At 52.4% G+C, this 19,923-nt stretch overlaps 1 protein-coding gene across 6 annotated transcripts in view; it reads left to right on the top strand.

Moving 5' to 3' along the window:
• The window catches only part of Slc1a7 (solute carrier family 1 member 7), a 44,187-nt gene extending 25,409 nt beyond the window's left edge, over positions 1-18,778 (top strand). The window contains exons 4-11 of one of the 6 annotated variants that reach the window (XM_032889142.1): positions 8,338-8,380; positions 10,412-10,634; positions 13,390-13,489; positions 14,028-14,261; positions 15,563-15,757; positions 16,289-16,423; positions 16,807-16,909; positions 17,708-18,778. In XM_032889142.1, coding sequence (XP_032745033.1) covers positions 8,338-8,380; positions 10,412-10,634; positions 13,390-13,489; positions 14,028-14,261; positions 15,563-15,757; positions 16,289-16,423; positions 16,807-16,909; positions 17,708-17,926 — 1,252 coding nt within the window. In that variant the 3' untranslated portion in view covers positions 17,927-18,778. Of the gene's footprint in view, positions 1-8,337; positions 8,381-10,411; positions 10,635-13,389; positions 13,490-14,027; positions 14,262-15,562; positions 15,758-16,288; positions 16,424-16,806; positions 16,910-17,707 lie in introns of those variants that run through there. The other 5 variants (XM_032889160.1, XM_032889156.1, XM_032889148.1 and 2 more) reach the window with 5 other exon arrangements.
• The last annotated feature ends 1,145 nt before the right edge of the window (positions 18,779-19,923 follow it).

Genomic DNA, 19,923 nt, shown 5'->3' with positions numbered 1-19,923 from the left:
ATCTCCATGGGACTGGGGACAGGTGAGGAAGAGCAGGCTGAGGAGGGCTGTGAGCTGACTGGTCCCACAGCTGCTGAGGCCCTCAGCCTTCGAGGCAGGAGGCTGGTAGTTATGGGTCCCACCTTTTCTCTTTCGATCCCTTTGCCCTAGATGAGAAAACAAGACTCAAAGAGTGAGTGCCTCTCCCAGTTTACCCAGCAGGGAGACTAGCCACTCCGGCTCCATGGACCTGTGCTCTGCTCCATACAAAAGTGCGACAGACATTGCCGTAGAGCATGGCCCCCACAGGCCCGTCAATCACTCCTCTGCCCCTTTGCCAGTGCCAGCTGGCCCAGGCCTAGCCCAGGAGACTCCACCTGCCCATTTATAGAAGAGTCACTCTCTTGGGATGAAGGCCATGCACGTGGGCCCACTTCTAAAGATTTATTTATTTATTTATATATGAGTACATGTAGCTGTTCAGACACACCAGAAGAGGGCATCTGATCTCATTATAGATGGTTATAAGCCACCATGTGGTGGCTGGGATTTGAACTCAGGACCTTTGGAAGAGCAGTTAGTGCTCTAAATCACTGAGCCATCTCTCCAGCCCCAACAGGCCCACTTCTAAAGGCCACAGATTTGGTTTATTTCTGCAGCCATAGTGATCCACCCTGGGGTCTTGTGCATGCTGGACAAATGCTTGCCGTTGAGCACATTCCTGGCCCAGGACATAACTCTCAAACACAGGGTTGACATGGAATACCACAGAAGGCCCCTTCTGGCTGCTGGAGAGTCCATGGACCAGAATAGAGCAGGATAGGAGAGGCAGACAGAAATGATTGGGGTGGTGCAGGGTGGAGGCCATGGGACGGGACTGGGAAGCCTGGAAGGACCAGCAGGAACATCGTCGGAATCAGGAGGATGAGAGCAAGGGTTGGTGAGGCAGGTGCTGCTGGCTATGGCGACATCAGTTTCTGTCTCTAGCATCTGAGTGGATAGCAGGCGGTGAGCAAGGTGAGACGCTTCTGGAGCAGGTGGATACCTGCCACAGGAGAATCTGAATCTCTCAGATGATTTTGAAATTAATGATAAGGCAGGTGGCCCCGAGGATGGTGGGCCTAGCCCAGGACATGTGGATATGTCAGGGCTGGGTGGCCTCTGTGTACACACCACACTGGGAACGGCTGCATCTTGGGGATTTGTCGCTGTGAAGAGATACCATGATCACAGCAACCTTTATTAAGGAAAACATTTAGTTGGGGCTGGCTTATAGCTTAGTCTATCGAATGTTTAGTCCATTATCATCATGGTGGGAAGTATGGTGGCACCAGGCAGACGTGGTGCTGCAGGAGGGGCTGAGGGTTCTGCAACTGGATCTGCAGTCAGCAGGAAGAGAGAGTGAACCGCTGGGCCTGGCTTGAGCTTCTGAAACCTCAAAGCCTGCCCCCAGTGACACATTCCTCCAATTAGGCCACACCTACTCCCACAGGGCCACATGACCAGTGAGCTCAACTGGCTGACTTGCTCCATGGTCTCCTCCCAGACTCCTTATCTTCTAATCCATTTAAAATGTAAGTCCAGGTCTGTCTAATTCCAAAACCCCAGATTCACCGATTTGACACCAACCCTGTCCTCTCCTTGTGGATCTGAAGGGTCTGAGAAGCTGCAGTGGAAGTCTCTTGCTTGCCCTGCCCACTCCACTCTGATGGGAGAGTGGGCAAGAGCAGTGCATCATGTGTGAACTGCTGTGGGCATTCCCTGGTTATATTTCATCTAGAACTTTGTGGGTCCTAAACATCCTAGCATTGGGCTCTCCTAAAATAATCCCTGTTTTCTCTGGTCACTTATAACACTTTCTTCAGGCAAGATCTCTGCTCAGTCCCTAAATTTGGGCTACTCTCTTGGTCAGCGGGGTCCATTCTTTAAGGGACACAGCTGACCCGTGGAAAGTATATTTATCCTTGCCAGAAGTGCAAGCTTTTCCCATGGTCTTTGGGTATGAGTCAGGAACAAATCTCTACATTCCTCAAACCCTAAGACACATACCATGGCCTCTGAGTGGTTCTCCTGGCTCTAAGTTAGAAAGAAGAATTCTTTCCTCCTCCTGGGAACCAATGCCCAACACTCAGCATCCTGTCCTCCTGTGTATCAGTCAGTTACAGCTGCGTAACAAACTGATAAACTCGAATGACGAGCTGGGGCTGGAATCGGCTGGAAGGGTCTGCACTTAGGGTGCAGGAGGCAGGAGGTCTGGGTAACAGCAGAGCCCGGGACGATTTGACTGAGACAGTTCAGAGGGCTGCATGTGGTTTTCTCATAGTGGCAACATTTCTCATTGTGAGAAGACGCTGGCCTGGACATTTTCTAACCACAAAGGTGGAAAAGATGAAGCCTGAGGCTTTTGCCCGTCGGGTGCTATGACATCCTATACCACGGTTTTGAATGTCCCTAGACACCAGTGCTCTCCAATTTTGGTTCAACCTGGAACCCTGGAGTGCGAACTCCTGGCCCCAGCACACACTGTCTATGATATCTCCAAGCTTCCTGCTTTTATGTTTGTGGGAATGAGTTTTTCTGCCAGCCCCTCCCACGACCTGACACTGCTACACCTCCAGAATTCTTTATTTTTTCTGTAACCTCCCCACCCCCGGCACTTCGCACGCATGCTCAGAGCAGGCACTTCGCATGCATGCTTGTTGCGCTGACAGTGCTGTTGAGGCCTAAGTCTCTGGAGATGCCTCTGCCATTCCGGAACAGCGTGTGCCAAGCGTGGAGCAGGGGCCCAGAGGACTTGGTCCTTGGCAACTCTGCAGGCTGCGTCTGGAGCAGACAGGGGCTGGAGGAAAACGGGTGTAGTAGAGACCAAGGCAAGAGGAATTTTGGGAGGCCTCCTTCTAAGAGCTGTTATTTCTAGGATTATGCTCCTGTGATCCATCGTTTCTCAGACCCTGTGATTCAAAACAGCTTTTTTACAGGGTGGGAAGAGCGGCTCATGCGTGGGGAGCCCCGCCCTCCCGCCTTGCCTGCTTAGGGTTGCCAGGCTCTGGGTCCCATACACGTGTCAGAGTCAAATGTTCCAGTGCTGGTCTGCGCTTGGTGGCTTTTCACATGGTGACATCAATCCTTCTGCTTCAGTGCTCCGCAGAGCTGGGGGGTCGGGTATCATTGACGCCACATCTTTGTGGAAGGGTGGGGTTTTGGGGAGGGTCACGTGCTTCCTGTGTGACAAATCACCTCCAGAGAAATCTGACGTCTTGCCTCTCTTTTTCTGACAATCAGAAGCCACTGTGACCTTGGGTAGATGAATGTCCTTCCAAGGTCCCTTCAACTCTGTAGTTGCATATGCAAGACCCACAGCCAGCAAGAGGCTGGAGTGGGGGTGGGGCTGGGGTGGGGGTGGGGCTGGGGTGGGGGTGGGGGGTGGGGCATGAGCAAACATTCCTGGGGAAACATGAAAGAGCTCAGCCTCAAGCAGTGTGAAAGTCAGTCTACGGGGCCTCAAAAGTTAGAGCTCTTCCGAGGCTCTGGGAGGAAATGAGGGGCCCGGAGCAGGTGTCTGCTAAGTGCTGGTGACTGAACAAGAACGGGTATGACCATGACAGAGAGATCCTGGGGACACAAGTGACACTGTGAACCATCAGAAAGACAAGAGGCTGGTCATACAGGGAAACTAGGCCCTAGGGCACACCACTAGGAGAGCAAAGCTGCATCTCGTGTCTCAAAGATGATTCCAGATCAATACAGACCACGTCCCTGGCTGACCTGCCAAGCCATTCACTCATTTCCCAGGGCTCCAAGTCAGAACCCTGACGTTGGCTCCCAGCGCGGCCTCAGAGAGTCTAAGCAGGACACTAATCAGAGCTGACTGCTGTTTTTTCCACCTTATTAAAACACCACAGAGATTAAGTAATAACTTGGCTCCATTTGCAACTCCCCGTTAGCATCCCAGAGGCTGGATGGGTCTCTCAGGAGCTGTACTTGTAAACGAGCAGTCCTCACCTTTGAGCCTTGGTGGGAGGCAGGGACATTTGGGCCCATCTCAGTGAGAAAGTACCAACAGCAGATATTGAGGGTAGCCTCAGCAGGGAGCCAGGCTAGGCCCTGGGAATTGCAGATATGACGGGTTATGTCCCCAGTTACGTTCTGTCTATGCATTATGTAGCTGCTATATTAGGGCACAGGACTAATGGGATAAAGAAGGAGTCTCCCTGAAAGAGTTCAGAACCAAAAGAAAACGAGTATTTTCAAATTAATAATCAAAAGTATGGTGGTAGCAGTAGTTCTTATTCTTCTTCCTCTCCTCCTCCTCCTCCCTTCCCTTCCTCTTCCTCCTCTTCCTCCTCTTCCTCTCCCTCCTCCTCCTCCTTTTCCTCCTTCTCCCCCTTGCCTCCTCCTCTTCTTGCTCAGACAAGTTTTCTCTAACCCTGGCTGTCCTGCAATTCACTCTGTAGACCAGGATGGCCTCGAACTCACAGAGATCCACCTGCCTCTGTCTCCCTAATGCTGGGATTAAAAGTGAGCACTTCCACTGCACAGCAAAAGGTCCTAACTGAGTCTGCCGTCGAGCTTGTCAGTGACTAAGATGTGTCTGTGCTGCAGCTAAGAACTTCAGTGGAGGCTTTGGTGACAGAGAAGGCTTTTTCTCAGAAGTGTGCATTCCTTGTCACCAGGATCTCAGGCTTGGCCTGTGTGCTTGGTTGCTTAACCCCTGGATCTCATCGGCAGTATGTCTCATGGTCCAAAAAGGCTGCTCGAGCTCTGGTTATTTTATCTGTGTTCCAGAAAGAGTCCAGAAAGTTGGAGGAAAGGACACAAGGCTCTAGACTAAAGCCATTCTTCAGGGATGGAGTTCAGTGATCCCTGTCATGCCTCTGAGACCGTCCTATTCATGACATGAGAGGATGGGAATCAGGGTTTGGGGACGAGGCCCTATAGGTCTCTTACCCTAACAGGCCTTCATAAGGGGGAAAGCACACTGGTGGCAACGTCATGGCCCGCCTTATAAAGTGGCCTCGTGCTAAAGGAAGTCCCAAAGGAATGAACACTTGGTTTTTCAGTTTGGCCCAGGCTAAGGAGTCTTTTCTTAAGGTCATTAGCTAACCACCTGGTAAGTCCCTGGAAGCTCCTGAGGCTCGTGACAGATTTTCACACCCTTTGGCAATCAGTGGAATCTGAAGGCAGACATTAGCTTCCAACTCAAGGAAAGAAGCTATCCAGCTCCCGACCTGGGCTTCTCCCCGCCCCCAACCCCCCATGACAAAACTGAGCCTCTGGGGGGGGGTGAGTGACAGTGGCCACAGAAGACTCCCCACCAGCCTCTCTCTTGCTCCTCACCCTCCTCCTCTGGCCAGATGTGTCCATGGAGCCCAAATCTTTGCAGGCCGCTTCTGGCCCCAGCCGCTGGGGAGGAGGCTTTGGAAATTAGGCACACACACGTCCACGTGCGAGGCTTCGCTCATGTGTCAATTGAATCTTGAAGGTGGATTCTTGCCAGGACAAGTGACGAGAGGACGAGCCAGGCAGACAGCAGCAAGGATGTTACTCACACCATTCCGGGAAACACAGACTCCGGATCTGGGGGTGCTAGCATCCCTGGTACGAAACCGTCCTTGAGGGGCCTGAAGAGCAGGATGGGAGTGTCTTCACTCAGGGAAAGGTCTGCAGGGGTCTCCTGAGGGCGTTCATCTCCCTCACTTCCTCAGCGTGTAGACTGACGTTTTACAAAACATTTAAGAAAACATTCTTGTATCTTCTTTTGGGACATGACTTTTTCTGTTGGAGTGTTACTGTTTTGTGACCCATTTGTTTAATATTGTCAGAGTGCCTACTATGTGTCGGGCTCTCTTCCAGGGACAGAGCAGGGAAAGAGCCAGGCCTCTGCCCTCTAGGGATTTGAGATTCCTGTGAGAGGAGACAGCTGCTGAAGATGGAAAAAAGCAGGATTTGTTAAAAAATCTCTGCAGATTCAGGGTGATAACTTTGGTCACTGAGATGCTCCAGTTTGCCTACTGTCTGTTTTATAATTCCATTTGCATTATACCTTAGAAAGCATCTGGTTTTCCCCCAAGATCTTCATTTTGGTATACATTTAGGCTTTTAGGGGGTAGCAAAGGAAAGAAATGCTACCCACCCTTACCAGTGACCCAGATGTTAGCATCAGATATAACCTCAGGACCTTTTAATCTAAGAAGTGGGAACTGGGCCACCTTGAACTAAGCCATGGACCTCATCCGTTTGGTCTTTGGAGGCAGGGACTCAGGTAACCCAGGCTGGTTGAACTCATCAGGTAGCTGAAGATGATGTGAACTCCTGATCCTGCCTCCACCTCTCCAGGGCTGAGCCTGCAGGCTCGTCCACCATTCCTCTGTCTTTCAGATGCCACTCGCTTGCCTATAGATGTCCTCTTGTGTTCTGGGATCCAAGCTAGGATGTCACAGTGCACTGAGGACTTTCTTCTTTTCTATGAGTTAAAATCCATTGCTTTGCTTTGTTGTTAGCAAAGCCTTTTGTATGTGTTCAGGGAGTGATAAAATAGTAATGGTTGCTCAGCTATTCAGTTTGAATGGTGAGTCTTTAATTCCTCGCTGGCTTGTGAAATAGCTTTCCCAAATATGGAGTACTTGGGTCAGGCACAGTAGCACACGCTTGTAATCTAGGCACTTGGGAGGATGGTAGGTTTGAGAGCAGCCTATGTTACCTGGTGAGACCCTGATGATAGATAGATAGATAGATAGACAGACAGACAGACAGACAGACAGACAGACAACGGATGGATGGATGGATGGACAAACAGACAATCTGGCAAGATATCCCATCAGGTAAAGCTGTTTGCCATATAAACCTGACAGCAAAAGTATGATCCCTAGAACCCACATAAAAATGGAAAAGGAGAACTGACTTCTACAGGTTGTTCTCTGACCTACACACATGCCACGTCACTCACCTGCACACACAATACACATTAATGATGATGATGATGATGACAATAATAATAATAATAATAATAGTAATAATAAGAAGAAGAAGAAGAGGAAGGAGGAGGAGGAGGAGGAGGAGGAGTCAAAATGACAACAGAATGGAATGCTAGCCATTGGCGGTTCTGCCCTGGGCTCCAGGCCTATGTAGTGGGAGCCATATTGATGGCTGTGTGCATAGTACATTGCACTGACAACAGTTATACTTGTCTAGTATATTTTTATCTCTGGCAGGACAAGAGCTCCTCCACTTTCAGCCTTAAAATAAGTATTAATGTGGCACAGACAGCCCTGCATTGGCATGAGTTTTATGTCCATGGAGTCAACCAACTGCAGGTCAAAAACTTCTAGGGAGGTCACTGCATGTGCACTAAATGTGCTGGGTTTCTTGTCTTGCAACACCGCAGCTCCTCCTGTCACACGCCGAGGCTGCAGGAACTGCACAGTGTTCAGAGATGATTGAAAGGCAGGCGGGATGCCCATTGTGGGGGCTGTGCGCAGTCCATGCAGTGTAGGCTAATTCCTAACACAGCACCCCCAAATTGGGGGATTCAGAGGGGTCCCGGGGCCAATCTCTGATGAGATAACTGTTAACGGTTCATTTGTGTATTGGGTCCTAAGCTGGACCCCCACACACATAGGATATCAAAGATGGAGGGGAAGCCAGGTATGGCAGCACCCAGCCCCCTCCTCTTTTTCCTTTTGGTTTTTTGAGACAGGAGTTTCTCTACTTAGCCCTGGCTGTCCTAGACCAGGCTGGCCTTGAACTCAGAGAGTCTCCTGCCTCTGACTTCCGAGCTCTGGAATTAAAGGTGTTTGCCACCACCACCTGTCAATGCCACACATCTTTAGGCTCAGCACTTGGGAGGCAAAGACGTGTAGGCCAGCCTGGTCTATATAGTGAGATACAGGGCAGCCAAGTCTATTTAGTGAGACTCTGTCTCAAAACCCAACCAAACAGAAGGATGCAGAGAGAACATGGAGACTTGCCTTTAGGAGATGTTTATCTCTAGGAAGATAAACATCTAGGGATGGCAAGATAACCCTCACATAGAAAGACCATGGGTCTACCTAGGAATCTGACAGACATGGCTAGGGGAAATGTGCTGGCTTGCCTGGCAGTTAAACAGTCAGGGAAGTGTGTATGCCATGCCAGTCGGGGGGCGGGGAGGGTATGCAGTAGGCGAGGCTTGGGCCTGGAAAGACACCATGTTTGATTAGAACATTCTAAGTATCAATGGGAACCAATGGCATGCAGAGGGAGCATCTAGGTTGGGGTCATGGAAGGATCCACTGCCCACTACCAATGATGACCCCACCTCCAAAGACCTCTTCTCCTGGCACTGAAATTCCTTAACGTCTGCCTCTCTCCTCTTGCCAGGAACATGTTTCCAGCCAACCTGGTAGAAGCCACATTCAAACAGGTGAGCAGAGCCGGGCCGTGGAGGGGAGGGACGGGAGATCAGGAAAGGCAGGGCTGTCTGAGCATGGTTGTAACAGGCTGGCAGTCTCCCTGTCTCCTACCTGCGGATGCCCCTGAAGCAGGGGTCAGGGGGAAGGGACATGGGTAGGATCCACATCTTAGCACCTCCCACTGTCACACCCCTGTGCTGGGTTCCAGTTACTCATAAAGAAACTTCGTGGGGCAGAAGAAAGCCATGACTGAGCACCTGGCTCAGACCATGGGTGTCCACACTCACCTTCCCATCATCCTTAGTGTCCACACTAAGGTAAGAACAGGCCATTTCCTGGATGAGAAAACTGAGGCTCAGAAGTAGATCATTGCTCAAGACTATGCTAGTAGTCAAGGACAAGAGAGTGGGTGAATTCAGGCCAGGCCGGCTTCTAAACCTGCTTTCTCTCTAAAAAATAACAAGCCCTCCATAAGAATAATAATAACATTGACTGGGAGAACGGTCATTGGGAATTAGGAAAACATTAATGTACATCAAGCAGGCCCTGCAGAATATGACTCGATTGGTAGAGTGTTTACCTAGTGTGCAATGCCCTGCCTTACATAAACAAGGTTTGATACAGTATCTGTAATCCCAGAACCTGGGACACTATGAGACTCTGTAAAAAAATAAAATAAACTTAAAGAAAAGAAATACAAACCCTGCTCTCAGTTCAAGCAGGAAAATCATCTCTCAGTCCAGGGCTTTGAAACAGTGGAAGAAATTGCTTCTCTGGATCAAAGTCTTACAGGGAAAGTAAGATCCTTAGGCCACACCCTCACCATGCATGAGCACCCCCTCCTCCCCAGGCATCGAACTCTAAAGTTATAACACTCAGGGTGAGGCCAGGTCCTTCCAACCTTACCCTCCTCCCTCTCTGTGCCATGCAAGTTGTTCCCAATCCTTTTGCCCACACTAGCTTCTTTCCAGATCTCTACCCTGTCTCTTGTGTGCCCATTACCTGGTGCAAAACAGTGTTTTCCTAAACCCCTAGCCTGGGCAAGGCTGAGTTTGCACCGAGGATGCAAATCAGGTGGGTCTGGAGACCCCAAAACAAGCGTCTGTGAAGCTGAAGCAAGTCTCAGCATCTTGAGCCTCAACTGTGAGCACAGCCACAGGGTGCAGGGCCCCGAAAGCTAGCAGGGCAGTGTGCAGTCGGCCCTAGTGATGGAGAATTATTGACCATTACAGAGACAGTGTGTTGGCCTCTTTTTATGACAGTTCCCTTTTGCCAAACTATCTTTTGAGACCCAAATTAAATGCCCCCTTTGGTTAAGCATTCTCTTTACCAAGGCACAGAAGTGTGTCTGATTAGGTTCTATATGTGCTGATGTTAGTAGCAGTGAGCCTCACATGGGTTTTTCCCCGCATGCCAAGGATGTGGGAAGCACCCATTTCCTCCAGTGAGGAAGATGAAATTGTGGTTCCTTTTTATTGGTGAGTGGCACGCCAGGGACTTTTGGTTCATGTATTTCCTGAGTAGGTTCCCCTCCTCCCCTAAGAAGTCCTACCATCTTGATACTCTGCTGTTTGAAGGGACAGCTGCCTCTTGATGGGCTCCTGGAATCTGAGGAATAAATAGACTGGTGGGCAGAGGAAGACCTTGGGTGGCTGACATCATCAACCAGGCCCAGGGCCTAGGAGCTTTCTGAGAAGGTTCCGAATCTGTCCAATGGACAGCAAAGTTTCCGGCTGTCACGTGCATGGGTACTGGCCTGAAAGAAGGGGCAAGGTGGGTGACAGGGTTTCTGGCAGAGGAGGCGATAGATTGGGGTAGGGCAAGAGAATCAAGTGGTGGTGAGAGAGAGCTGGTGGGAGCTGCAGGCAGTATGCAGCAAAATGAAGGACCCCTTCTCTTTGTGGTGGACAAGGACCTAAGCTTGCGAGCCTCTCCTTCAACAGCCCATTGACACCCATATAAGTGCATACAAATGTGCCTTCGGGATGTTTCCTGCAATAACACGATACCGACTCTCTCCTGGTCGGCATGTTCCCCAACAGTACCGTACCAAAACCACCCCAGTTATCAAGTCTCCCAAAGGGGTTGCGGAGGAGGCCCCTCTTCGGCGGATCGTCATCTACGGGGTCCAGGAAGACAACGGCTCACGGGTGCAGAACTTTGCCCTGGACCTGACGCCCCCGCCTGAGATTGTCTATAAGTCAGAGCCTGGTACGAGTGACGGCATGAACGTGTTAGGCATCGTCATCTTCTCGGCCACTATGGGTATGCGTTGGCTCTGCTCCCGGCAGTGCCCTCCCAACATTCCAGGTCCTTCTTCCCTGCTCTTCCTAAGTGGTTCTAAGTCCTGCTCATGCTGAGAATTCCTCCCCCTGGGGTTACCCTCCTCCCTCAGTCCAGCCCTCAGCCCCTCCCACAAGTCTGCTATTGGGCCTTTCACTGAAGCCATGAGCCAATGAGGAGGGATTGTCACTGTTGGTAAAGACTTTCATCCTACATTCTAGGCTTTTCCCCAGCTGCCTCTCTCTACAGAGCTTCTGTGTCGTTTCTTGAGGTGCACAGTGGCCCTCCTGAGCACGTCTTTCCCTTTACAACTATTTTCTACGTCTCCAAAGTCCCCTCCAACCACAATGATTTGCCATAAGCCACTAAGGGTGTGACTTGGGGGTTCCTTATTTGTATGTGAACCTTCAAAGGCATGTGCTTTTTCATTGTTGTTGTGGGGGTCGTTTTATATTCCTGGGTTTGTGATTTAAACTTTTTCTTTACTTTTGAGAATTTCGTATATAATGAATGCAGGATTTTTTGGTTTTTGGTTTTTTTTTTTTTTTTTTTTTTTTTTTGGTTGGTTGGTTGTTTTCTTGTTTATTTGGTTGGTTTGAGGGGATGTTGTTTTGTTTTGTTTTGTTTTGTTTGAGGCAATGTGTCATGCAGTCTGGGCTGGCTTAAACCTCACTGAGGATGGCCTTGAATTCCTGGCCCTCCTGCCTCTGCCTAGTGGGCTTACTCCGCCTATCCTCTCGCTCTTAAAGAGGCCCCTAAACTGTCTGGCTTCAGGTCCACGATCTTCTGCTGAAGATGCTGCCCACCAGCCCCACTACCGTACACAGGGCCCCTTTCTTTCTGGGGGAAGCTCCAGCCCTGGCGTGGCTGGCTGCTGCTGCCCTGGCTTTTCCTCTGCACTTTGTTCTCTTACCGCATGCTCAGCATTCTCTTATGTACGAGACATCTGGGCCACGTTCTAGCTGGCCCCAGGAACATCCCCCCTACCCAGATCCTGCCAGCCTGCTTCCTCTTTCTCTGCTGTTACTACCTCCTTGGAGCCATATGGACATTCCCTGCACCTTGTCTTGTCCCTTCTAGTGTGTCCTCAGGGTCAAGAAGCTGGTCCTGGTCTGCAGGCTACACTTGGACTGACACCAAATGGGGCCTTAGAAGCTGCAGCACTCAGGGGTATAGCTCAGGCTGCTCTGTAACCCTGCTGTCCTATGACCCGCGCTTCTACTAACCTTAGCCCACTGTTCCTGTCCTTCCTGTCGCCTTTCTCATCCCTCCCCATAAGCACACTATTCTCATCAGGGTCCTCTTGTCCTAAGACTCGTCAGGGGCCCAGGTCATGGTTTCTCGGCTCGGGATGCTCTACCGTGAACATCTGACCCTGTGGCATTAGTCTCTGTTTGTGTGGAGTTGCACTGAGCCCCAGTTAGGTGGCTTAGCACCGCTTGCCTGGCTAACAGTCTGTTTGCCAGAGCCCTCCATGGTGACTAGCAAAGGCGGGGCTTAGAGAGACCTGTTAGATGCTTGGATCATGAGAGAGTATGGAGGCAGTGAAGGATAGCAAAGCTCTGATTGGAATTGGCCAAAGTAGAGGGCTAAGACCTGAATCTGACACTAGACACCATGCACCTGGCAACCTGACTACTGGGCTTTCTTCCCCTCCGTCTACACCCTGGGGGACTGGACGTAAAGGCTACCTGGTAACAAAGCGAAAGAAATGTTTGAGACGCTCAGTAACGGGCTGTGTGTCATAGTCGCCTGTGCTTGGCAGGCCCACTCCCGTGTGCACCCCGGAGCGCCCTCCTCTATGCACATCCATGTCACTGTGCACAGTGGTTCTCATCAAGGCTCTTCCACCCTTCATCCCCAGGTCCTTTTCCTGATATGGGGGACACGGCTGGCGCTCAGGTCACCTTGTCTATGGGGTGCCTCGTTTCGCACCTGTGTCCTATGTCCACCAGAGTTAGCCAGAGTCTCACCCCAGAGACACTCAAGAGAGAGTGAGGAGGGGCAGGATAGCCACAGGGCACTCAGAGCTGGACTGCATGAGTTGGCTTCCTATTTGCCAGGATGTGGAAGGCCAGATGGGCAGGCCTGGCCCAACGTCACCCTGAGGCCAGACTTCTCCTGCTTTCACCTTTTTTCACAAGGAGACTTCTGTGTGAATTATGGTGACAGAGGCCTTTCCTGGAGTCCCACAGGCCATCTCTCCTTTGCTGAGAGAGCCACTGAGCTGCCAAGTGGTGTGCAGCGCTTCGGAGGATACTCTCAAGAGTGCGGACTTCCCCAGAATGGCAGCAGTCACCCAGCCACCCTTCCAAGAAAGGCACGGTGGCACTCTCTATCTCAGGGCTCACCCCAAGGAACAGTCTCCCCATGCATCCCTGCCAAGAGAACTACACTCACGTCCAGACAGACTGGGGCAGGCACTAAGGCAGCAGGGAAGCTGCTATCCAGAATCCTAATGTCCCTGAAGCCAGGGCCCAGCGAGGAAGGGCAGAGCACGGTGGTTTAGTGGAGTCAGGCAAGTGCGGCAGAAGCCGGGAAATGTTTACCAGAGTGTGTTCGGGAACATTTTATCTCAAGGGAATAAATGTCCACTGCTGTGTGGAGAATGACTACAGCCTTAGGGCTGTGGGGGGTGTCAGCAAGGGCGCATGCGCCCATCTATCCCTGCTTTGCCATCAGTTGCGTCTGTACAGCGGCCTGGTACCCCTGTGAATCTCTCTGTGTGACCCCGCAGGCATCATGCTGGGCCGCATGGGTGACAGCGGGACCCCCCTGGTCAGCTTCTGTCAGTGCCTTAATGAGTCCGTCATGAAGATCGTGGCAGTGGCAGGGTGGTAAGTCTCCTCCAGGGAGAGTCCTCTTTTCCCCACTCCTGTCCTGGACACATCACTGAACCATTCTCAGTGCGTTCTTAAGGAGCTCAACAAACCGCACAGGAGGCCTGGACCTGGGCCACGAGGGCTAGCTGACTGACTGCATAGGTTCCCAGCCCAATCCAGCCTTGCCTTCTGCTGTCTTGGCCTCAGTTTCCCCATGTTGAGCCTGCTTAGCTCGGCTCTTGAAGAAAGCACCCAGTGGAAGCGAGAATCAGTAACCAATCCTGGTTCAGAGTTCAGACCATAGATGCCTGGTAGAGTTATGTGCAGAAGACTGTGGTCACCTAGGAGGCCTTGCTGAGCTAAAATGAGGCTTCTTCAAGGACATAGCAGGCTGTCTAGGGCTGGGGCAACTGAGGGACCTGGCTCTCAGCTGGGCACCTCAGTCAGTCTCACCCTTGTGAGCCACAAGGGGCTTGAGATGAGATCACACAGTGACAAGGTGCCAGGTGGGAGGGGACCCTGAATTGAACCCGAGGCCATTCTGCCACCCCAGGTACTTCCCCTTTGGCATTGTCTTCCTGATCGCTGGCAAGATCCTGGAGATGGATGACCCCAAGGCCGTGGGGAAGAAGCTGGGCTTCTATGCTGTGACCGTGGTTTGTGGGCTGGTGGTCCACGGTCTCCTAATCCTGCCCCTGCTGTATTTCCTCATCACCAGGAAGAACCCCATCGTCTTCATCCGTGGCGTCCTCCAAGCTCTGCTCATTGCACTGGCCACCTCCTCCAGGTAGCCCCAGATGAAGAGCTGAGAGGGTTGGGATAGGCGGAACAGAACTCTATCCATCTGTCTAGCTGTCATTCACCTACAGCCACAGAACCATTGAAGGTGCTTACGTGGCTCCTCAGACAGACACCAGGGGTGGCGATATGACCATATAGGTAATATAACCATATTGGGGCTTAATGCCCAAGGCTCTGCCTGCCTCCGTCATTCTCAAGGCCTCTTCCCTTTGCCCATGGTTCCAAAGCTTCCTCAATCTTCATGGAGCCTGCCCTTACTCCATGGGCAGAGAGGATGTATTGCTTTCACAGCCCCGCGTGATCCTGTCAGGGCAGATCCCATGACACGGGAGGCGCTCTGTCTGTCTGCTCCAGGTGGATAACCTGCTTCAACCTTGGCAGCCTTTCTAGACAGCCAAGGCTGGAGTCCTGGTTCTGTTAAGCATGCCAGTGTGATGGCAGGCTGTCACTCCACTTTCCCAGGCCTCAGTGCCCCCATACCTGGACTGGAATAATGGTTCCTGCACGGAATTGCTTCAGAGGCTGAGATAATGCTCTGGGGTGAGAAAGCGATTAGAACCAGTGAAACCCATGCCCAGCCTTGGGGACTACTCACTGTAGCTGAGGACCTGGGATAGTTAGACGAGGCAGAGAGGGAGGGAGGGGGGGGAGGAAGGAGGGAGGGAGAGGAAGGAGGGAGTCATCACCCATGATCATCTTGCCTTATGAGGAAGTATTCTCCTGAGAGTAAGTGTCCCAGCTCCCAGTGGAGGGAATTATGGGGATTGGAGCCCATCTTTCTGGGCCAAAGGTCTGGTGTTTCTTGCAGCCTTTGCCTTTCTGACCTAAGCCTCAGTCTCTGGGACCATACTGTGCTTTTCCCATCAGAGGTCCCTCCCACCCCTGAAGCTGAAGCCCCTTCCCAGAGATAAGTCTTCTCTTCTCTGAGTACTGCATGGCTTGATCTTGCCATCACCCTGTGACCTGGGAGTTATGTGCAAAGAAACCAAGGTGCCCAGGCTACAGAGCTTGCTGAGGCCCCGTGGGAGGCTGGACTCCAGGCCCAGGCACTCTGTGTGTGCAGATACTCTGGGCACACAGTGTAACTGTGCCACTGAACCATTTCTCCCCATTGCCTTCCTGGGTATTCTTCCCGGGGTCATTCCACCCAGCCCGAGCTGACCCACATGTATGCTGCACATTTCTGTGAGGGGATCAGTGAGCTGGCTCTCCCACAGTGGCTCACTTCAGAGGCCCAAACCATCCTGGAGGAGGGTGGCAGGCAGACACCTGCCCCTCTGCCCGTAGCTCAGCCACCCTGCCCATCACCTTCAAGTGTCTGCTGGAGAACAACCACATCGACCGACGCATCGCTCGCTTTGTGCTGCCCGTGGGTGCCACCATCAACATGGACGGCACTGCGCTCTACGAGGCTGTGGCTGCCATCTTTATTGCCCAGGTCAACAACTACGAGCTAGACTTTGGCCAAATCATCACTATCAGGTGTGTCCCAAAGCCACACTCTAGAGGGCCCCTGGGTCAGGAAGGACATGGGTAGAGGCTGGCCACAGGCAGGACTGATGCTGGGCCTTGGGGAAGCCTGATCTCTAGGATCAGGGTAAGCAGAGTCAAGAGCCAGGCCTGAGGACCAGTGAGGCTGTGTCAAGCACAGGCTGCTGCGATGGGACAGAGTCTAAGGCGGCCTCCCTGTAGGCCAGTCCCTGCATACAAGGATAGGCCCTGAGTGGGGTTGGGGTGGAGCTGTGCTGATAGACCGCCAGAATCTCCAAATGTCTCTGTCCTGCAAAGGCACAGATTTCCAACTTCTTCCAGTTCTCTCATGGATGGGAATTGGGGGACCCATGAGTCCTAAGGATTCCAAACAGGGACCTGCTTCTCCGAGTACGCCCCCCCCCACCGGATATCATGACAGCCAGCCCCCACACCCTCGCTGGCCCCCAGGCTCTAGCATTCTGGTCTCCTTGGAGCCAGGGCAGTGGTAGTTATCCCTGCCACATCCTTCTCCCTCTGTAGCATTACGGCCACTGCAGCCAGCATTGGGGCGGCTGGCATCCCACAGGCAGGGCTCGTCACCATGGTCATTGTGCTCACCTCTGTGGGACTGCCGACTGATGACATCAACCTCATCATCGCGGTAGACTGGGCACTGTGAGTGCTTTGTTCCGGCCCCCACCCAGTCCCACCCATTGCTGAGGGCAGTAGGGTGGGGGGATTGCTATAGATGGTATGCTAGGGTACCCCAATAATCCATGCCAGCTGTGCGACTGGTGTCCCAGGATCCAAAAGTGAATATGGAGCCTTCTTGGAATCCTAGGTAGTGACCCCAAGTCTGGCCCCTCTAAACACAGGGCCTGTGTCACCAAGGGGCTTCCTCGGCTGCTCAGCACCACTGCGGGTAGATTAGGTGCATCCCTGCCTGCGGTCCCTGCCTGTGCCTCTGTGTGGTGGCCTCACACTTTCCAGTTGTGTGCGGCCCTCTACCCGTTTCCGGTTGAGGTTGCCGCAGCTCACTGTCAACCTTGGCTCGCCAGGGATCGCTTCCGAACCATGATTAATGTGCTGGGTGATGCGCTGGCAGCAGGGATCATGGCCCACATCTGCCGGAAGGATTTTGCTCAGGACATGGGCACTGAGGTGAGAGCAGTGTCCCTCCAGGAAGCCTCACTTACCAACCTGTGAGTGGCGACCCCTCTGAGGTTTGATGACCCTCTCACGGGGGTCATAGATCAGATATCCTCCTGCGTCTCATATATTTACAGCATAATTTGTAACAGTAGCAAACATTGCAGTTATGAAGTAGCAGTGAAAGTTTCGTGATTTGGCGTCACCACCACAGGAGGGGACGTCTGTATTAGTGGTGGCTGCATTAGGAAGGTTGAGAACACTGTTCCAGGAGATGGAGCCAGGCGCGGTTACAGAGTCCCAGATGTTTCACCTACGCACTGGGAAGCTTTCAATCACACCCTGCACTGCTCTGGGCTCCTTGTCCCAGCAGGTGACAAGCTTCTCTAACCCTGTTCATGGAGGACCCAACCCGCAGGGCACCCAGACCTAACCAGTGAAACAGTGAGGAAACTTCTTCCCTCTGAGAAAATCCCACCCCTCAGGTGGGATGCTTGTGGGGCAGCAGAGTTGCCTGTATATGTGACGTCTGTCTGTACCGTCTTCACTGCAAGGAAGCTGGGGTTCAAGCAGGGAAGCTACTGTTTTCCTGGCTGGACTCTGTAAGGCAAGTCCTTCATCGACCAAAACAGGAGGCAGGGAGGCAAGGCAGCTTGCAAACTGGTGCCTGGAGAGCCCTGTAACCTGCCAAGGCTGCCCAGCTGTGTTTATAAAAACATCTCTTTCAGTGGCTCCCAGCGGCCCTGAGACTGCTCAGCGTTACCTACCTCAGCCCTTCCTAGTGCTAACGAGGCCCCATTTCCTCTCCAGAAATTGCTGCCCTGTGAAACCAAGCCAGTGACACTGCAGGAGATCGTGGCTGCCCAGCAGAACGGCTGTGTGAAGAGTGTGGCTGAGGCCTCAGAGCTAACCCTGGGCCCCAAGTGTCCCCACCACATCCCGGTCCAGGTAGAGCAGGATGAGGAGCTGGCCACTGCCAGCCTAGACCACTGCACTATCGAGATCAATGAGCTGGAGACCAATGTGTGAGCCTGCAGGGCCGCAGAGGCAGGCCAGACCCTGAGGTTTGGGCTAAGGGTAGGAGTTAAACTCAAAACACACCTGAGCATCTGGTACATCCCACCCTGACGGGCTAGCCAGCCACCGATGAGAAATAGCATCTCAAAAGGGAGACAACTGTTGTGCAGAGGCCCCAGTCAGCAACTACGGCTCTTGTGGCCCAGCTGTGACAGTCTCTAGTACCTGAGCCCATGAAGGCACCTGGTAGGGGTATTTGCCTATTCTTTGTGGAAAAACAGCTGGGGGGGGAGGGGTGGGTCTGAGAGCCAAAACCACTCCTTGAAAGAACCATCATGGCCAGGATGTTAATTCGTCTTTGGCATCTCAGCCACTCCCTTCTAGTGAACAAGGAACAGTGAAAGAGGTTCTGCCTTCTCCAGGGTCCCCACGGCCACAACAGCTTCCAACTCAGGAAGATATAACAACAGTGTCCCTGTTTCTGCCCTAGCTGTGCCCTGGCCAGGCCAACCCTGCTCCACCCCACAGCATGTGGCTTTAACTCAAGAAGGGCTGGCCCACCCCAGGTCTGAGGCCTGCTGCCTTCACGTTACAGCCTGTCCGTGTCTGTCCACCAGACCTCTCTCTCATCTAACATGGAGACTGATGCCACTAGGGCTGGGAGACCCAGTGGGTACAGCTCAGCCAGCCTTCCATGAGATGGGTGGGCAAAGTGGGCTAGAAAGAGAAAGACCCAGCTCTGGCCAAGTGACTAGCAGTACCTTGGGGTCTGAACTCTTTGGGTGGCAAAATGGAGTGAGCGTCCCCAGTCCCTTCCGTGTTTGCAATAACGTGATAATAAAAGTCTTTGCTTTTTCAAGACTCACGGACGTGACAGACTATGTGTTTTGTTTTGTGCTTTGAGGCAGGGTATGGTAAGGCAGGGCTAGCAACCCATTATGTAGACTCTACTGACAGCAATCCTCCTGTTCCTGACTCCCCAGCTACTGAGCTGATAAAGCCTGAACCACACTTTGCAGCTGAGACTGGACTCTGAGCCGCTTTCTTTGTTGAGCTAACGCCAGCTGACGGCATAGATCAGCCTGTCCTGGGGACCTGGTGAGGACAGGCCTGTCTGAGCTGTGCCAGGCCGCTCACCCCAGGCCACCTCAATAGGCCTGACTGTAGCTGGGCCTTTTCCAGGGCTTCAGCAGACAGACTTCCTTACCTTGCTTAGCTTGGTCTGGGCTCTGGCCCTGGACTCTCAGAAAAGGAAAAAATCTCAACGGAAGCTGCATTTGTTAACAGTTTGACCATACAATCTGTTCTAGGTGGGGTTGGAGGTAGGAGTGGGGGTCTGGGAAGGGGGTGTAACTGTGGTCTGGAGAGGTTGCATACCAGGCCGAGGAGAATGTGAGATCCAGGGAAGAGACAGGCTTCCCCAAGAGCACACACCCTCACCCTTGAACCATAGCTACCCTCCTCCCATGACTGTAAAGACTCCAGGAAGGGCCTCAGTTCTAGGACACCCCCTCCCACGCTACCACTCTCTATGGTTCTCTCAAGGGTCCACATAGCTATCCTTTGTCAGTTGATTGCTGGCCCCCTGGGAAAGATCAAATGGCAAAGTTACTTCCCCTTCATGTGCATGGGCTTCATTTGGCCCTTCCCTGAGTCTCTCCTTAAAACCTCTGGGGAATCCAGTTGTCTCTCCCTGCCAGCCACAGACAGGATTCTATATTTTGGCGAACCTGACAGATATTCACCCACACACACCTCCAGGACAGGGAGATCCCTACCATCATTTAGATCCAAATAACAGCTAGGTACAGCCTCTCTTACAGCTTTCAACCCAACCCCAGCTCTCCCTCATCGGGGTGGCACAATGGCCGTGTCCCTCACCTCGTCCCTGGGAATACCTAAAAAGACTTGGTCCCCAAATCAGCTCTGAAGGAGTTCTCAGACCGGCCTTCTGCCTCCTCCCTGCTTGGACAGCACAAACCACCTTGGTAACATTAGTAATAGTACCT

The sequence above is a fragment of the Rattus rattus genome, chromosome 1 (genome assembly GCF_011064425.1).
Source record: "Rattus rattus isolate New Zealand chromosome 1, Rrattus_CSIRO_v1, whole genome shotgun sequence".
In the NCBI taxonomy this organism is placed as follows: Eukaryota; Metazoa; Chordata; class Mammalia; order Rodentia; family Muridae; genus Rattus; species Rattus rattus.
The sequence above is the reverse complement of the archived record's forward strand: the minus strand, read 5'-3'. Positions and strand labels throughout refer to the sequence as shown.